This window comes from Saccopteryx bilineata, chromosome 1, assembly GCF_036850765.1.
Source record: "Saccopteryx bilineata isolate mSacBil1 chromosome 1, mSacBil1_pri_phased_curated, whole genome shotgun sequence".
Classification (NCBI taxonomy): domain Eukaryota; kingdom Metazoa; phylum Chordata; class Mammalia; order Chiroptera; family Emballonuridae; genus Saccopteryx; species Saccopteryx bilineata.
Genome location: NC_089490.1, coordinates 154476836 through 154493719, shown reverse-complemented (window position 1 = coordinate 154493719; position 16884 = coordinate 154476836). Strand labels below are relative to the sequence as shown.

The 16884-nt window shown below is 50.0% G+C and overlaps 2 protein-coding genes across 26 annotated transcripts in view; one reads left to right on the top strand and one right to left on the bottom strand.

Moving 5' to 3' along the window:
• Window positions 1-112: 112 nt before the first annotated feature.
• Window positions 113-12710, bottom strand: SIRT6 (sirtuin 6). 9 transcript variants are annotated; one of them, XM_066275892.1, is made up of 8 exons: window positions 12578-12710; window positions 12325-12411; window positions 9596-9723; window positions 7295-7477; window positions 4227-4286; window positions 2439-2534; window positions 2275-2355; window positions 113-1681 (listed from the first exon to the last, which is right to left on the bottom strand). In XM_066275892.1, the coding sequence occupies exons 4-8, from the start codon at window positions 7453-7455 to the stop codon at window positions 1117-1119; spliced, it is 963 nt and encodes a 320-aa protein (XP_066131989.1). In that variant the 5' UTR covers window positions 7456-7477; window positions 9596-9723; window positions 12325-12411; window positions 12578-12710; the 3' UTR covers window positions 113-1116. The 9 variants fall into 9 exon arrangements, with proteins under 9 accessions (XP_066131989.1, XP_066131970.1, XP_066132003.1 ...); XM_066275873.1 differs by lacking the exons at window positions 12325-12411; window positions 12578-12710 and adding an exon at window positions 12086-12198 and having other exon boundaries at window positions 113-1458; window positions 1558-1681; XM_066275906.1 differs by lacking the exon at window positions 12325-12411 and having other exon boundaries at window positions 12578-12691.
• Window positions 12332-16884, top strand: part of ANKRD24 (ankyrin repeat domain 24) — a 29613-nt gene continuing 25060 nt past the window's right edge. For 5 of the 17 annotated variants that reach the window (XM_066275822.1, XM_066275779.1, XM_066275770.1 and 2 more), the window contains exons 1-4: window positions 12674-12812; window positions 13225-13390; window positions 14575-14700; window positions 15383-15453. In XM_066275822.1, coding sequence (XP_066131919.1) covers window positions 15418-15453 — 36 coding nt within the window. In that variant the 5' untranslated portion in view covers window positions 12674-12812; window positions 13225-13390; window positions 14575-14700; window positions 15383-15417. Of the gene's footprint in view, window positions 12524-12673; window positions 12813-12872; window positions 12995-13175; window positions 13391-14553; window positions 14701-15382; window positions 15454-16884 lie in introns of those variants that run through there. The other 12 variants (XM_066275798.1, XM_066275751.1, XM_066275696.1 and 9 more) reach the window with 8 other exon arrangements.

The following is a 16884-nucleotide window of genomic DNA, read 5'->3' as shown; positions in this document are numbered from 1 at the left end:
TAATCTGGGGATCCCCAACTACCATGAAGGAGGGGCTGGGCCAGCCTGGGATGGGGGAGTGATCTAGGAGATCCCAGGTTCCCAGGAGTCTTCAGTACAGTGGAGAGCGGCAGTGGGCGGAGCATGAGGTCCTGGCATCTCTCGCGGCCCTTCAAGGGCATGGGGGGGGGGCTCGCGAGGAAGGGGGGCCCCTGCCTTCCAGGAGGGCTGAGCTGCCCACCCAGATCATTTTACCTACGAAGAAATTGAGGTGTCGGAAGTGAAGGAACCTGCCCAAGGTTACAGCTAGGGGGTAGGGGGTGTGGAACCCAGCTGTACCCGAACTCAACGGGTAGCCCAGTCCTGCCCCTTCGCACAGGTGTCCTAGGGCTGCTATCTCGGCCAAAGGACATGGCCTCTTTCCTTGGGCGGAAAGAAGCAAATATTTTAAAACCATGCAAACAGGTACATAATTACAAACTGAGAGCTTAAGGAATGCCAGCAGCTGGTATTGCTCTCCTTCACCCCCAGGCCTGGATTGCATGGAAGCCCAGGGAACCACGCACTCACCTGGGGCTAGGACCTGGCGCAAGGTTGTGTGTGGACGTTAAACAGACTCAGATGCAAGAAGTTCTGCTTTTATTGCACTGAAGACTTTTCTGGAAGCCTGGAGAGACCAGGTGGACCCACGTTTCTTGCTCCACCCGAAAGGCAGTGCCTCTATTATCTGTCCCACCATGAAGTTTGGCTCCTAAATGACAGGTCTGCCTCCCTTCCCTCCTGGACGAGCTGTGAAGGCCTTTTGGGGGAAATTAGGGTTAGGGGGTGCGAGGGCCCAGGGAGCCGGCAGAGTTAATTCCTGTTTAGGACAGAAATTGAGGGAGGGTGTGGTCACACCTCCCCAGAATGTCCTGAGTCAGGGGCTGGGGCAGAGCAGGTCCAGGGCTGGTTGCTCCTCCCCGGACCCCTACCAGAGGCCCCTAAAGCTAAAGAGAGTCCCAAAAGAGAGCAAGTTTGCCCTGGGGCCTGCAGCACAGTTCAGCCACAGAGGTCTCCTGCCACAGGCAAGTAACAAAATGAGACTGGTAAGAAAAATCCATGATATCTACAAAAAGCCTGCCCTCCCACCCCGCCTGGTCAGCTGGGAAGAACCTCCATCTTCACCCTTTTAGGGGTCCTGCAGGGGGCAGGACTGTCCAGCCGCTCCCTTTGGAGGCTGATGGGCCCAGAACAGTTGTGCTGAGAGAGGGTTTCGGCTGTGGACTCCTGCTTGGGGCTGGCTGGTGCTGGGCCATTGAACTGGGTGGTGGATTCTTCCTTGGGTTCCAGCTTGGGGGCTGGCGGGCGCGGCAAGGGCGTCAGTGCTCTCTCCAGTACGCAGGGGCCGTCCCAGGCAGGGATCTCCAGGCCCAGGTGCTTCATGAGCCGGGTCATGACCTCATCTACGTAGCCATGGATGCGTAGGTCGGCCTGGCGGTCCTGCGAGGGCAGGAACGTGTCAGGTGGAGGCAGAGCGCTCCTCCGGGCCTGGTAACGGGAACGACAGGGGGAGATGCCAGGAGTAGGCTTGGCACATACGTGCTTGGTGGGCTGAAGGTTGACGATGACCAGTCGACCTCCTCGGCGCTTGGTGGCGAGTGGCAGGTTCCCGCTAGGCCGAATTTGGAGGGAGGTACCCAGCGTGATGGACAGATCTGCATTCCTGGGGCCAGGAGGCGGGGTTAGGCTGAGCCTCTCTGCAAGGATTTCTGCACCCCCTCCTCACAGGGCTGGGGGCAGGGGCGGTGGTCTCCAACCCCTAGGTCTCCAACCCTATTGCAATATGACCAGATATACCCTGGGAGGCCAAGCTTTCCTGAATCCTGCCCCTGCTGCTTCCTGTCTTCTATTGGAACTCCTCCCTACCCTGTTGGCAGGGGGTAGTTGCTGATGTGGGCAGTACTTTCCACATTTGGACTCCTAGATTCCAATCCTGCCTGGGTAGAACTGGACAGAGAAGTCACCTTGCTAAAGCCTCAGTTTCCTTGCCTATAAAATGGACCCAGGGTAGAACCCCCATTGGCTGTGGCAAGTATGGTGTCTGTGAAGCAGCTGGCCCAGTGTCGGGTATGTGAGAGGGCTAGTACCCTGCCATTATTATGGGGAAATCAAGGCCCAGACAGGGCTTGGGATACTTCCTCCAGGAAGCTTCTCCTGACTCCACCACTGAACTGGAGTCCCTGTCTTCTGCTGATGCTGGTTGTGCTTTTGCCCCTCTCCCTGATGCCCCACCCTGGGCTTGTCTGGGGGTCAGACCTGCTGGCTTCATCAGCAAGAGTGAGGTCCCGTTCGGGCAAGGCATCCTCCCAGTCCAGGATGGTGTCTCTCAGCTCCCCTCTGCGATGGTGAGGGTTGGGGGGAGTCAATATAGAGACCTGCCACCTCCTTTGGGACCCAGGGTATGGACAGGGGTCACTCACCTGCAGGCCCGCAGGCCCCTTGCCTTGGTCATGGTGCAGAGCCGGCCAGTGGCTTTGAGGCCCATGCTGCCTACAACAGCGTCCCGGACGTACTGCCTATGTTGGGAAAGGAAAGAGATGGTGGGGCTGGGCCAAGCCTACCACTTTCCCACATGACAGCTCTACACAGTGGTTCTTGCTTTTGGAGGGCTCTCCTCCTCCTAGGGAAGTAGGGGCCACATGACTAGAATCTAAGCACAGAGAAACATCCCAGAATGATGGGGGGGGGGGCCTTCCATGAAACTGCTGCTTTGCAATGTCAACAGTATGGAAAACAGAAAGGTCAGGAACTGTTCTTGACAAGGGAGACTAAAGATATGTGACAATGACATGCAAACTATGACCCTGGCTTGGATCTTGGACCAGGAGAAAAATAGCAACAATAGGAGCAGTGGGAATATGGACTAGAGACTGAACCATCATGTTACATCGTTTTAACATTTCTCAACTTTAATAACTGCACTGTGGCTATAAAAGAGAATACTGAAGCTCGAGGAAGATCAATGTCTTAAGGGGTTTGGATCAAGGGATAAAGAAGTCTACCACTTACTCTTGAACAGCATAGAAAATACTGGTAACATAGAGAGAGAAAGGAAAAGAAATTGTGGTAAAATGATAACATTGGGGAATCTAATCAGAGGTGAGCAAACTATGGCCCTGCAGTTATGTTTTTGTAAATAAAATTTTATTGGCACATGGTCATGACAGAAACAATCTGAGCCATAAAGCTGAAAATATTTACCATCTGGCCCTTTATAGGAAAGTTTGTTAACTGCTGGTCTAGATTGAATATGAGTTCATCATATGATTCTTGTGAGTTTTTCATTGGTTTGAAAATTTTTCAAACTAAATTTGGAGAAAACATTTTTTATAACTAGTGTGCGTGTGTGTGTGGGGGGGTCCTAATTGTGCCCTGGTCTCTAAGATTGCACTGCAGGTGTTGGCAGAGTCATGCTCCCTGCTACTGACATCCCTAAAATTATTTGTACCTGTGAGGCTGCTCCTCCTACGGGGAGGGACATACTCAGAGCCTACTTGTTCCAGGAAGGGCTCTGGTTCAGCCTTCCCAGAGCTGGAGTCATACCATCACACTCTGTTATAGGTTGAACTGTGTGCCCCCAAATGATATGTTGGAGTCCTAATCACTGTCGGTTAGAACGTGACTATATACGGAAAAAGGGTTGTTATAGCTGTTATAAGATGAGGTCACACTGGAGTAGGGTAGCCCTGATCCAGATGACTTGTATCGTTATAAGAAAGGAGACATGAAAAGAAAATAAAAAAAGAAAGAAAGGAGACACACAGGAGACGGGCATGTAAAAACAGAGGCAGAGGTTAGAGCGATGCATCTACAGCCAAGGGACACCAAAGAGCATCAAAACCACCAGGTTCTGGGCGAGGTCAGAAGGATCCTCCCCTCCAGGTTTTGGAGGGAGCATGGTCCTGACAACACCTTGATTTTGGACTTCTAGTTTCCAGAACTGGGAGGACATAAATTTCTGTTGTTTGAAGCCTCTTGGTTTATGATTGTTGTGGCAGTCACAGGAAATGAATACATCTCCCAAGAAGCAAGATGTGCTCCCCGCCAGGGTCTCATGCCAGTCCTGCCCCCCACTCTGGGTCTCTCGGTCTCAGATTCAACTTACAAAGCCCTTTACAAGGCAGAACCCAACCTGGGAAGTGACAGAACACAGGCGAGGGGCCTGGGTCACCACGCCTTGCCTGCTCCCATCCCCTCGTGACACTCACTTCTTACACTTGACACATTCTTCTACAAACATGTTCCCGTGAAGCTCCGCCAGCTTGTCCCTGTGGGAGGAGAAGAGGCTTGGTGGTGCAGTGGGCTCCCCGAATCCTAAGGCTTCAGGTCTGGCACCAAGCCTTCCTTCTCCAAGAAGCCTTCCCTAACCCCTCATCCATAAGATCCAAAGAATCCCTCTTTCTGGTTCTTCCAGCTGTGCAACGCTGGGCAGGTAGCCCAACATCTCTGAGCATAAAGAAACATTAACCCCACAGCTGACTCTACCTTCACACATGGGCAGCCCATCATGCACAAAACCCACCCATAAGTATGGTGCAATCTCCCAATGTAGCCAGGTCTGAAAGACAGGAATTCTAATTCCCACTTTGCGAAGGAAAAAATTAAGGTGATGGTGGCCCTGGAGCATGCACTTTGGATGCAGAGGAATAAGAGATCAACTCCTGCCACAATTGCCTCCCTGCTGTGTGACCTTGGGCAGGTCACTTAACCTCTCTGTGTCTCAGTCCCCATCTGTGAAATGGGACAATATTAAACTTTTAGGATGTTTAAGGGAACAATTATCAGGCCTGGAAGGCTCTTCCCCATGGCTACTTCTGTCATCTTCATCATGTCCCTGCTCAAATGTCACAGCCACCCTAACTTCCCTGTTAAAAGCTATAATTTGGCATACTCTCCCTCCTGGGAGCACACCTGTGCCTTTTCCCCTTCCTCCTCTGCATCCCCCACAGAGTGCATCTCCTAAGCTCGAAGGGACCCCACCAGGGGAGACTTGCAACCGGGGGAGCAATGGGCTGCGGCAGCAGCTCATCCGGGCTCACTCTCTGAGCCTGTCTCCAAGGCTCCCTTTTCTCTGACTTCCCAGTGAGTCAAAGCAGCCCCGCTTAGGCTCTCCTGTTGCTTCTTCTATCTTAAACCTTTCCTTGTTTCACTGTCCCAGCTTTAATAAATGTACTCTGAAAACCACCTGGGGGGACAAAAAGCTGCAATTCCCCACACCCCCCTCTCTGTACAACCCTTCATGGTAATGATCACTGTCTGACACAGAATTTAATTTGCTTACTTGTCTTGTTTTCTGCCCGTTTCCTTCTCACTAGAGTTAAACCAGGAGGGCAGAGCATTCTATCTGGCACACTGTGTTCCGCATCTAGAACCGTGTATGGCATACAGTAGGTGCTCAATAGTTGTATGGGGCCCATTTTGCTCCCAGCTGTTCCTAGTTGGTGCTGGGGGAGTGATGCCTATCCCGGTATGCACACAGAGACTGGTGTCATGATGAAGTGAGCAGTGGGTGCTGGGGGTGGCCTGGGTGCAGGCCAAGGAGCTGGTATAAAACCCATCAGTCAGGAAATGAGAGGCACTGAAATCCCCAAATACACTCCCGCCCCTTCCCCCTAATGTCGTCCCCCATCTCTGGGAAGGAATGTGCCAGTGGGTGGCTTTGTCCCACTCCCCATCCACCTTGACATGCCAGCCTTGTCCAGGTGTGTAGGGAACAGACTTCCCTGGATTTGTGTTCCTGTAAAAAGCCTTAAGCACCTCTGCCACAGAAATGCATTTGCTGTACATAATGAAAATGTTTGCTTTCATTTCTAGAAGTGTTTACACAAGCTAGGTCTGCAGTCAGTGAATTACTAGTGAATTACTCTGATTGGAGGGATAATAAGGTGCCCAGTAGTTACAGCCTGGACTAGGGCCCAAGGTCACCAGCCAGGGAAGTTGGGGTCTTGCTTTCTCAGGTATTTACATGTTGAAGTGGATGAAGGCTCAGAACTTGGTGACATCTCTAGCTCAGAAGAGCTGTGCCAGAGGGCTGGATTTAGGACTCAGTCCCATTGTAAAAGAGCAGGGACAGCTGCCTCATTCTCCTTTATAAGCTGAATTAAGTCCTTTCCCTCATCCCTTGCCTGTGGAGAGTCTGACTACTTATATGAACAACTAACTGGGGCTCTCATCGTCCCCAAGGGTAAGACTGGGCAAAGTGGGGAGGGAGGGAGAAAGGAGATGCACTTGATATTAAGGAATCAGTCTTTCTGCCTGAATCCCATGTTCACATTCAGTATAAAAGTTATAAAGACTGGTAACAGTGCAGTGGATAGTGTCAGCCTGGGACTGGGATACTGAGGACCCAGGTTCAAAACCCCAGGTCATGAGCTTAAGCCCAAAAGGTTGCTGGCTTGAGCCCCCCAGTCAAAGCACATATGAGAAGCAATCTATGAACAACTAAAGTGATGCGACTGAGCCCTGGCCGGTTGGCTCAGCGGTAGAGCGTCGGCCTGGCGTGCGGGGGACCCGGGTTCGATTCCTAGCCAGGGCACATAGGAGAAGCGCCCATTTGCTTCTCCACACCCCCCCTTCCTCTCTGTCTCTCTCTTCCCCTCCCGTAGCCAAGGCTCCATTGGAGCAAAGATGGCCCGGGCGCTGGGGATGGCTCCTTGGCCTCTGCCCCAGGCGCTAGAGTGGCTCTGGTCCTGGCAGAGCGACCCCCCGGAGGGGCAGAGCATCGCCCCCTGGTGGGCGTGCCGGGTGGATCCCGGTCGGGCGCATGCGGGAGTCTGTCTGACTGTCTCTCCCCGTTTCCAGCTTCAGAAAAATACAAAAAAAATAAATAAATAAAAATAAAGTGAGGCGACTGTAAGCTGATACTTCTCATCTCTCTCCCTTCCTGTCTCTCTCTTAAGAAAACAAGCAAATAGACAAAAAACATTATAAAGAGGAATATTAAAATGCACCTGCAAATCCTAGACCTTGACTATTGTCCTCCCTGTTCCCAATATCTTCCTTTCCCCACCTTAAGGGAGATTTTTCAGCTGCCCTAGGATCTGGAAAAGGGGACTCCAATTCTTGAAATGTGCCCAGAAGGCACTGACAATGACAGCTCTGGTTTGTGTTATCTTATTAAGCATTAAGTGCTTTCCCCCTGCGGCCTTGCTGAATCACCACATCAACTTCTCAAGGGGGGGCTGCCACCAACCTCCATTTTACAAATGAGGAAACTGAGGCCCAGAGAGAGGGGTGGCCTGCCCAGGACTGAGCAGGGCTGGCAGCCAGGTGTTACCTAGGAAAGCCAGAGCGCATGTGTAGCCCGTCCACATTCTGGCTGACAAGGAAGTGAAGAAGGCCTACGCGCTCCAGCTTCACTAGTGCCATGTGGGTCTGCGTAGGCCGTGCACTCTCAAAGGTGGTGTCAAATTTGGGAGCCAAGCCCTGTTCCTCCATCGTCCAGACACCATGGGGGCCCCTGCATGTGGGGAGAGATGCAGAGAGAGAATTTAAGGATCAGGGAAAGAGGGGGACTTAAAAAAGAGACAGCATTGATGACAGAGACACAAATAGAAAGAGGAAGAAAGTGAGACAGACAAGGGGGATTGAGATTGAGAGAGGGAGGAAGGAGAGCAAACAGTGCACATGAAAGACAAAAATTAGTTATTTAAGCCCTGGCCGGTTGGCCTGGTGTGTGGATGTCCCAGGTTCGATTCCCAGGCAGGACACACAGAAGTGCCCATCTGCTTTTCCATCCCTCCCCTTCTCACTCTCTCTCTCTCTCTCCCCCTCTCCCCCTCCTGCAGCCATAGCTGGATTGGAGCGAGTTGGCCCTGGGTGCTGAGGATGATTTCATGGCCTCTGCCTCAGGTGCTAAGAAGAGATCAGCTGCTGAGCAACAGAGCAACGTCAGAGATGGACATTGCTCATGCACCCCTTAGTGGGCTTCCCAGGTGGATCTTGGTAGGGGAATGTTTGGGAGCCTGTCTCTGCCACCCCTCCTCTCACTGAAAAAAATAATCATTATTAAAGCCTGACTGGTGGTGGCACAGTGGATAGAGCATTGACCTGGGACACTGAGGTCCCAGGTTCAAGAGCCCAAGGTCACACTGGTTTGAGCAAAGGATCACTGGCTCAGCTGGAGCCCCCCAGTCAAAGTGTGTATGAGAAGCAATCAATGAACAACTAAAGTGCTATAAATATGAATTGATGCTTCTCATCTCCCTCCCTCTCTCTCTTTCACATAAAAAAAATTAGTTATTTAAAAAAAAAATAGTTATTCACTTCAACCAACAGTTATTGTTGCTGCTGCTGCACTGAGCCTGGCCCTGTGCTGGGTGATGTTGGGGACCTAGAGGAAGCATGCCCTGCCCTTGAGAAGTACTTGATCTTGTCAGGGGAGGCACAGGTGGACAAAGACCCTTTGGCCCTGTATGCTGGGAGGGCTCAGTGTGGGGAGTATGGAAAGGCTTCCTAGAGGAGGCTAAACTGTCCCTTGAACTATGAGAGGGAAGGGAGGGCAGAGCAGTTCAGGTAGAAGGGGTAAGCAAAGGCCTGGGGTGCTGGCAACAGCCTGTGAGTCTGGGGAAATGCAAGTGGTCTGGGGCCTACAGCAGGAATGGGAAGAGCTGAAGTTAAATAGATGACTCAGGGCTGGGTTGGGAAAGCCTTGGAACTCTCCTGTGTGGCAATGGGGAGCCATGGCAGGTTATGGAGGGGTGAGGGCAATTCATGCCTTAGAATTCTTACATTCCTCTAAGGAATCTGCTCTTCTGCTGTTGGAACCTGGGTTGGTGGCCCAAGAGTTCTTGGAAAGATAGTATACATGCATTAAGTCTGCCCTTTGGGGCAGGGATACAAACTTAGCACCCATAGGAGCCACCAGGAGACAACCAGTTTGAAAACCCTGCTTTTCAGCTACATGATTGGCTACCTGAAGTAAAGGGTGGTTTAGACATTATCTGGTTCCATATCCTCATTTATGGGTAAGGAAACTGAGGTCCAAAGGGTTAAGCCACTTGCCTGGCACCAGGTCTGATAAAATTTGCAAGTGAGTGTGGAGCCAATTGTCTCTGATATTGATTCTTCCCATCTTCTAGGGTAACAGTTACCCCAATATTTAGCTCTGTACAGTTAGCCTAGATGAAAAACTGTATTTCCCAGCATCCCTTGTAGCTAAATATGGTTAGATGACCCTGGTGTAAGGCCCTGGTCGGCAAACTGTGGCTCGTGAGCCACGTGTGGCTCTTCCACAAAATACCACATGCGGGTGCTACCTCAATAAGGAATTGTACTTACCTATATAGTTTAAGTTTAAAAAATTTGGCTCTCAAAAGAAATTTCAATCGTTGTACTGTTGATATTTGGCTCTGTTAACTAATGAGTTTGCCGACCACTGGTAAGGGAAATGATGAGTGTGACTTAAAGGGACAAGTCTGAAAGGGAGAAGTCTTTCCCATCCCAAACACCCAGGGGATGGAAGTTCACTCAGGACTCAGTAAGGGGGAAGTTTCCGATGCCCAGGTATCTCTACCTCCCAGGGAAGCCCTCGACAGCTAGTGGGTCCTGCCTCAACTTCCCCTCCCTATGTACAGACCTGAAGTCAGGGATGCCCGAGGCGGTGCTGATGCCAGCGCCTGTGTGGAACACCACATTGGAGGACTGCCAAACCAGATTTGCCAGCTCCCACACCTTCTGCTCCAACTCCTCGGGGGGGTCAAAGATCTGTTGCAGGGGAGAGCAAAGGAGAGTGGTCAAAATGTGTTCCACAGTTGCAAGGCCACTAGCCACAGACTGAGCTGCCCCAGCCTTATCTAGAAGAGAGTGAATCTGAAAAGGCAGCTTGTCATCATGCCTGTGTTCTGCCCACAGCCCTCCAGGGCTCCCACCTTCCTCAGCATAAAAGCTCAAGTCCTCCCCACAGCCTATTGCCTAAAATACTCTTCTCCTAGACTCCCTCCCTTACCTCCTTTAGGTCTTGGCTCACAAGACACCTCATTTGTACATCCAGGTTCATAGCAGCATTATTTACAATAGCTAAAACGTGGAAGCAATGCAAATATCCACTGATGAATGAGTGGATAAACACAATGTGGTCCATCCAGACAATGGGATACAGTGTGTCCGTAAAATGGTGCACTTTTGACCAGTCACAGGAAAGCAACAAAAGACGATGGAAATGCGAAATCTGCACCAAATAAAAGGAAAACCCTCCCAGTTTCTGTAGGATGATGTGGCAGCATGTGCACATGTGCAGATGATGATGTAACACCGTGTATTCAGCGGAGCAGCCCATGGCTATGCCAGTTGAGATGTGGACGGTACAGAGGAAAGTTCAGTGTGTTCTGTGGCTCGCTAAATTCAAATCCGTGACCAAAGTGCAACATAAATATCAGCGCGTTTATAATTAAGCGCCACCACATAGGAATAACATTACTCAGTGGGATAAGCAGTTTGTGACCAGTCAAAAGTGCACCATGGCTTTAGGGACATTATTCAGAGCTTTAATAAGGAAGAAAATTCTGACACAATGTAGATGAACCTTAACAATGTTGTTCTGAGTAAAATAAGCCAAACACAAAAGAAATACCGTGTGATTACACTTTGTGAGGTTCCTAAAGGAGTCAAATCCATAGAAAAAGGAAGTAGACAGTGGGTGCCAGGGGCTGGGAGAGAGGGATGGGGACTTAAGAGTTTAATGAGTACAGAGATGGGAAGACAAGAAAGTTCTGTTGATGTATGGTGGGAATGGTTGCACAACATGAATATATTTAATACTACTGAATATACACTTAACAATTAAGTGTAAGTTAATATGATATATTTTACTAAAGGTGTGTTACTACAATAGACAACATTAAAAAGAAAAGCCATCTCAGTGGATAGAGTGTTGGACTGGGATACAAAGGACCCATGTTTGAATCCCTGAGGTTGCTGGCTTGAGCAAGGGGTCACGCACTCTGCTGTAACCCCCCTGGGTCAAGGCACATATGAGAAAGCAATTAATGAACAACTAAGGTGCCACAAGGAAGAGTTGATGCTTCTCAACTCTCTCCCTTCCCGCCTATCTGTCCCTCTCTCCGTCTCTCTTTGTCCCAGTATCTCTTGCTTTAAAAAACAAACAAACAAACAAACAAAAACCCATCTCAGTGATGCCTCCCTGGCCACTTGGTTTCAATGCCGCGACCTGATTCAATGCAGCCCCCAGCTCTCCATCACTGCCAGCTTTGCTTTTCTCCTTAGCTCCCATTTCACTTCTTACATTTGCTGTTTCTCTGTTTTCGCATTAGAATGAAGGGATTTTGTCTGCTTGCTCCCTGCTGTTGCTCCAGGACCTTGAAATTGCCTGCTGCACACACAGTGCTCAACACATATTTGAGGAATAAAGTAAATACAGGCAGGAGAGAAATCGGGCTTCTGGAGGGATTCACACCATCTGAGAGCTCCTTAAGCGTCTGACTCAGAATGAACGGACTAGCTTTTACGTATGGGATGAGGGCAATTTTCCCTCCAAATTTACAGAAGAGGAAATTCCACTGCAGAATGGAAGCGACAAGCCCACGTCTCAGTGTATGGAAGGGTAGCTCTCTCGGAGTAGCTAGGGGGGATTTTTCTGGCACATGCTTACATGCATCCAAGGTTCCTTCCTCCTTAGCTGAAAACCTGTTTCCATCACCCACAGGATAAAGTGTCAACTTTTCAGACTGGCATTTGGGACCCGTCCTGGCCTGACTCGGGAAACCGCTCTAGCTTAATTTGTTCTTTAAGTGCGTTTATTCCCACCTCCTTGCCTTTGCCACTGCAGTGCTTTCGCCTAGAACTACATGTCCTGCTGCCCCATCAGAACTTCAAGATTTCGCCGTCGCAGGCCCTTCCCTTGGTGACAGCCCCTTCGACCCCGGGCTGGAAGTGTTCGCGTCCCCGGGCGCTCTAGGGGCATCACTTCCCATCCCCTCCTCACCGGGAAGTCCCTCCCATTGTCTAGCCTCGGTGCCTCCTAATAGTCCCATGATGCCCCGCTGCCATCTGGAGCCGCCCGGCCCGCGGCCCTGGAAAGAGTGGCCTTCTGGACCTTAGCCGCGCTTACCTCGGGGAGGCCGCACTTGCCTTTGTCCGCGTACGGCGATAGCCCCGCCGCGTAATTCACCGACATTCTCGCCACCCCAACAAGAACAATAAAGTTTCCCTTGTTGAGGCCACTTCCGCCGGAAACGAAAAGAAACCGGCTAGAAAGAGGAACCATCCGGCCTCTCCTTCCAAAGCGCATGCGCCTCTAGCTGACGCCACAGGCGCCATCTTTGTTGCTGGTAAAAGAAGCCGGCTTACCTCCAAATGCTCGCATGTGGCGGGAAAGAGGCTGAGACCTGTCGGGAAGCTGGGGTGGCCGCCCACATGAGAGTTCTCCAGTAACCTCTAAAACGAGGGACACAGCCATTTACCCCTTTTATAAATTAGTAAACCAATGCTCCACCTCTACCCTCAACCCCCTTGAGGATCAAGTCAGAGAGCAGGATCCAGGACCAAGGTTATTTTTGTTGCACATTTCCGAAGTTTATAAAGTTACAAGTGAGGGGGATACCTGCGGCGGGGAGCAACTGAGGTCCTCACTAGCGAGGGTGTTGGACGCCACTCTGTGTTATCTGAATCTTATTCAGGTAGATGATGATCTCCACTCGGCAGGACAGGTCTGGACTCCACCAAGAGGCCAGAGAAACTGATCAATATCATCGGGGCTGGTAGCCTTTTAGGACTCGATTAAGAAACTCGTGTTGAGTACCTGCTTCTGTTTGCTGAGGAAACACTGGAGAACAAAGGTAGCACCTTCTGGTTAATGATAGACGCCAACCAGTGACTGGGCAGTGGTGACTTAGTGTGATTGAGGTGCATGCAGTGAGGGCACTGGGCAAAGAGGAAATGCAGAGGAGGCACCTGACCCAGCCTGGGGCATCCAGAAAGGCTTCCTGGGGAAGAGAATGTTGTAGCAAAGAACTGAAGAGTGAGTAGGAGTGAGAGGGAAAGAATAAGCAAGTTGGGGGTGACATGGGGTAGAGAAAGCTCTTGGCAGAGGGAACAGCAAGGGCAAAGGCTAGGAGGAGAGGGAGAGGGTTGGTGGCTCATTCTAGAAACTGAAATTGGTCCATTGATGATAGGGAAGAATGTCGGTGTCTTCCCACTAGATCCCTTGGCTAACAGGCAGCCTCACTGCCAACCTGCCTCCTCCCTCAGCTTCATCCCCGGCCCCCTGGGGCCACCCTCCCGCTCAGAGCTGATCAGGTGTCAGAGCTGAGTGCACGGAGTTGCTGGTGCGAGCTGGTGGCCCAGCTGGGAGTGAGTAACCGGAGCCAGCAGTGAACACGGTGGCCTGGTGCTGGAGTCACTGGAGCTACAGGAGGTAGGAGAGGAAGGAGAGAAGGGAGGCCTGGGATGGGGGCTCCACTTAGGACCTTGGGCTCCATGTCCCTGAGCCCTGGCATTTGGAAAAGAAGGGGCCAATATATATCCCAGCCACACTGAGGGACTACACAGGCACCCTGACAAACACACACTTGTACATGCATGCATCTTCCACTTCTCAGCCTTGGTCCTGTCTAGAGTCTATACCCTCTTTTTCTGATGCTCAATATTCTGCTTGGCCTTCAGGCCCTGCTTATATATCACCACCTCTTCCAGGAAGCAGGATAAGGCTATTTCCTCCTCCCCAAGCCCACAGATTCCTACCAGCTCAAGCAACCTGTGGACTCCTCTCTTGGGTGTCCTATTACACTCTTCTCTGGGAGTGATTGAGTCCTTTAGACAGGGGTACAGAAAAATAATGGGATGTGTGGTGAGAAAAGGGGTACACTGAGTGAAAGGGGTAAATTGAAGGGATGAATGAACAAATGGGTAATGGATAGATGGGTGGGTAGATAGAAGAGTGAAAGGATGGATGGGAGGGTGGATGGATGGATGGGTGGTCAATTGATGTTAGTGGAGGGTGGGTGATAGATAGCTGGATGAGTAGACGGGGAGGTGGGTGAGTGGCTGAGTGCATAGGTGGGTGGGTGGATGGATAGGTGGGTGGGTAGTGGATAGTGGTTGCGTGGTAAATGAAGCATGGTTGAAGGGTACATAAAGGATCATGAAAAGATGAGTTGGTGGGTAGACGTACAAGAGCTTAGGTAGGAAGATGGGGATACAGATGAGTGAGTTGGTGGATGAAAAGATGGCTTAGAGAAGTCATGGGCAGCTGGACAGGTGAAAGGGCAGGTGAAAGACACACCTTCGCACAAATGCCACTCAGACATGGGAAGGAATGCTGAGCCACACATCTAGCAAAACATACCCTCCAGATTTTGCTGCCTATTCCTGCACATGCATGGAACACGAAACAGGCCAAGGTGTATGGACATGCGTGCATACACATACCTCATGTTCATGTGTGCCCATACATGCACATAACCATTGCCCCAGATCTCCACTCACCTTGAGTGACTTTCCTCCATACTCTGACTCATGCAGAAACCAGGCTGGTGTAAGGGGACTTAGCTGCAAGGATGTTCTCTTTGTCTATCCAAGAAACATGCCTCTGTGCCTTAGCTCTGGGCCTGGCCCCCGAAGAGCCGCTAACAGTTGAAGACAGTATAACCAGCTCAGCCACTTTGAGCTCATGGAGCCAGGGCTGGGGAAGAAGGGGCCCAGCCAGGGCTGGGGGAACCTGATTTGGTGAGTTAGAGCTCTGCCTACAGGTGAGGGGCAAAGCTGTTTGATCAGAACATGGAATTTTGAAGCTGGGCTGTATAGGATGAATGGGAGTTTACCAGAGAAGCAAATAAGAATGTTGTTTTAGGTAGAAATAACTGCACAGTTAAAAGCTTGAAGACCAGAAAAAGCTTGATCTGTTTGGGCCACAGGGAATATTGGTGAAGTGCATTTTTGAGCACCTAATGTTTGCTGACCCTCACTAAAAACTGAGTTTGTCTACAGGAGATTATCTTCCTCATTTTAGGGGTGAGAGATGTGAAACTCAGGAAGGGCAAGTGACCTGCTGAAGGACACACAGCAGTGAGGAGATGAGGCATGTCTGTGTTCTGCTCTAGGGGCCAGGATGGCCCAGGGATGAAGACATGGTCCTTTAGAGCAGTGATTTTCAACCTTTTTTTTTTTATGGCACAAACACACACTAATTACTAAGGTCAGTGCCCCTGACTAAATACAACCATTTTCATCTCATGGCACAAATAAATTAGTTACTAAGGGAGAAGAGGTCAGGACCCCTTTTTCTTTAGTAATTAGTTTATGAGTGTGTGAGAAGCAAAGGTTGAAAATCACTGCTTTAGAGGAAGGGAAGGCAGCTGACCCTCCTGCTTACCAGGACTAATGTCCCTCACTCCCTGCCCTTTCCCAGGTGGCCTGGCTTGAGGAGAAACACTGGATGCTGCCATGAAGACTCTCCGGGCTCGATTTAAGAAGACAGAAGTGAGTAGAGGCCACTGAGATGCCTGCTGCCCTGCAACTTTAGGTTGCTGTCCCCAGGGCCTGGCTGGACATCCACTGGGCCACAGTGCCATTACTTCCTGTCCATCAGGTTATTCTGGTAGCTGCCATATGACCAGGGTCCTGAATTGAATTTCAGGCAAAGGGAATAGCCAGTGCAAAGGCTCTGAGGTGAAATCAAGCTGGCTCCCCTTGCAGCTATATCTTGGACTGTGCACCCCCAGAAGGAAATGCTCCTTTTGTCATCCCTACTCCCTCCTGCCCACCCCCAGTCCCTGCCAATGTGGGGGCCAGTCCAGGGCACAATTGAAGAGACCTAAGTGAGGATTTGCATCTAGAGTCATAGTGCTCCTTTGTGCTGGCCTCGGTCAGTCTTGACTTCACATTTATGGCACAAAGAAACCAAGGTCCAGAGCAGTTAATTCACCTCTTCTTGTCACAAAGCACACAAAGCAAAGTGGCAAGAGGAGAGTCAAACATACATGTGCCTTACTTCAGAGCTCTTAATCTTTCTGCCATGTGATAGGGCCTCCCATCGGCAGGCATAGCCCAGAATAATCAGAGTGGCTACTGGAGGAAGCAGTGCTGGAGAGGAACCTGGAAGGATAGTAAGATTTAGACAAGTAAAGGCACACAAGACAGGGCCGGGACCAGTATGGGCAAAGGTTCAGAGGCTGAACTGGGCCTGGTTGGTTTAGGGACATATGGAATTATGAGGTTTTTCTACCCGGAGCAATGAATGTGAAGGGGAGCTGAGGGCAGAGAGGGCCCAGCTGGAGGAGTCCTTGAGAGCCAGAGAAAGGGGACAGGACCACAAACCTTGTTTTTAACATCAGGTAGCTCTGGGTTTGAATCCTGTCCCTGACAAGCTGGGTGATTTTGGTTCTGTTGCCACCCATTCTGTGGCCTTCCTCAGTTTTCCCACTTATTTGATCTATTTTTGTTATTTATATTTATTGATTTAAATTTTCCTTTCCATTTTAAAATGTATTTTAAATTTATTTTTAATTGAATATCATTGAATTCATTTTTATTTTATTTTATTTTTGTTTTTATTTATTTGTATTTAAATACTGCAAATAGCTTACCATGTACTTTGTGGATGTTAGTGCATTTAATTCTCTTAATGAGGTAGTAGCTTTTATTATCCCCACTTTATAGATGAGGAATGGAGACCCAGAGAGTTTAAGGAATTTGCCCAAGGTCACACAGCTTGGAATTGAGATACCAGTCTTCCCCCAGAGCTGTATTACTATGGACATGATTTAGGCTATTTTGGCTGGGTGGGGGGAGGGGAGGGTTAGTACATTGATTGAAAAAAAAGAAGAGAGAGAGAGAGAATAAGGAGAAAGAAATAAATGACTCATGAACCTCCTATAAAACATGATATAAGCTCAGTTTTATTTACTGTAG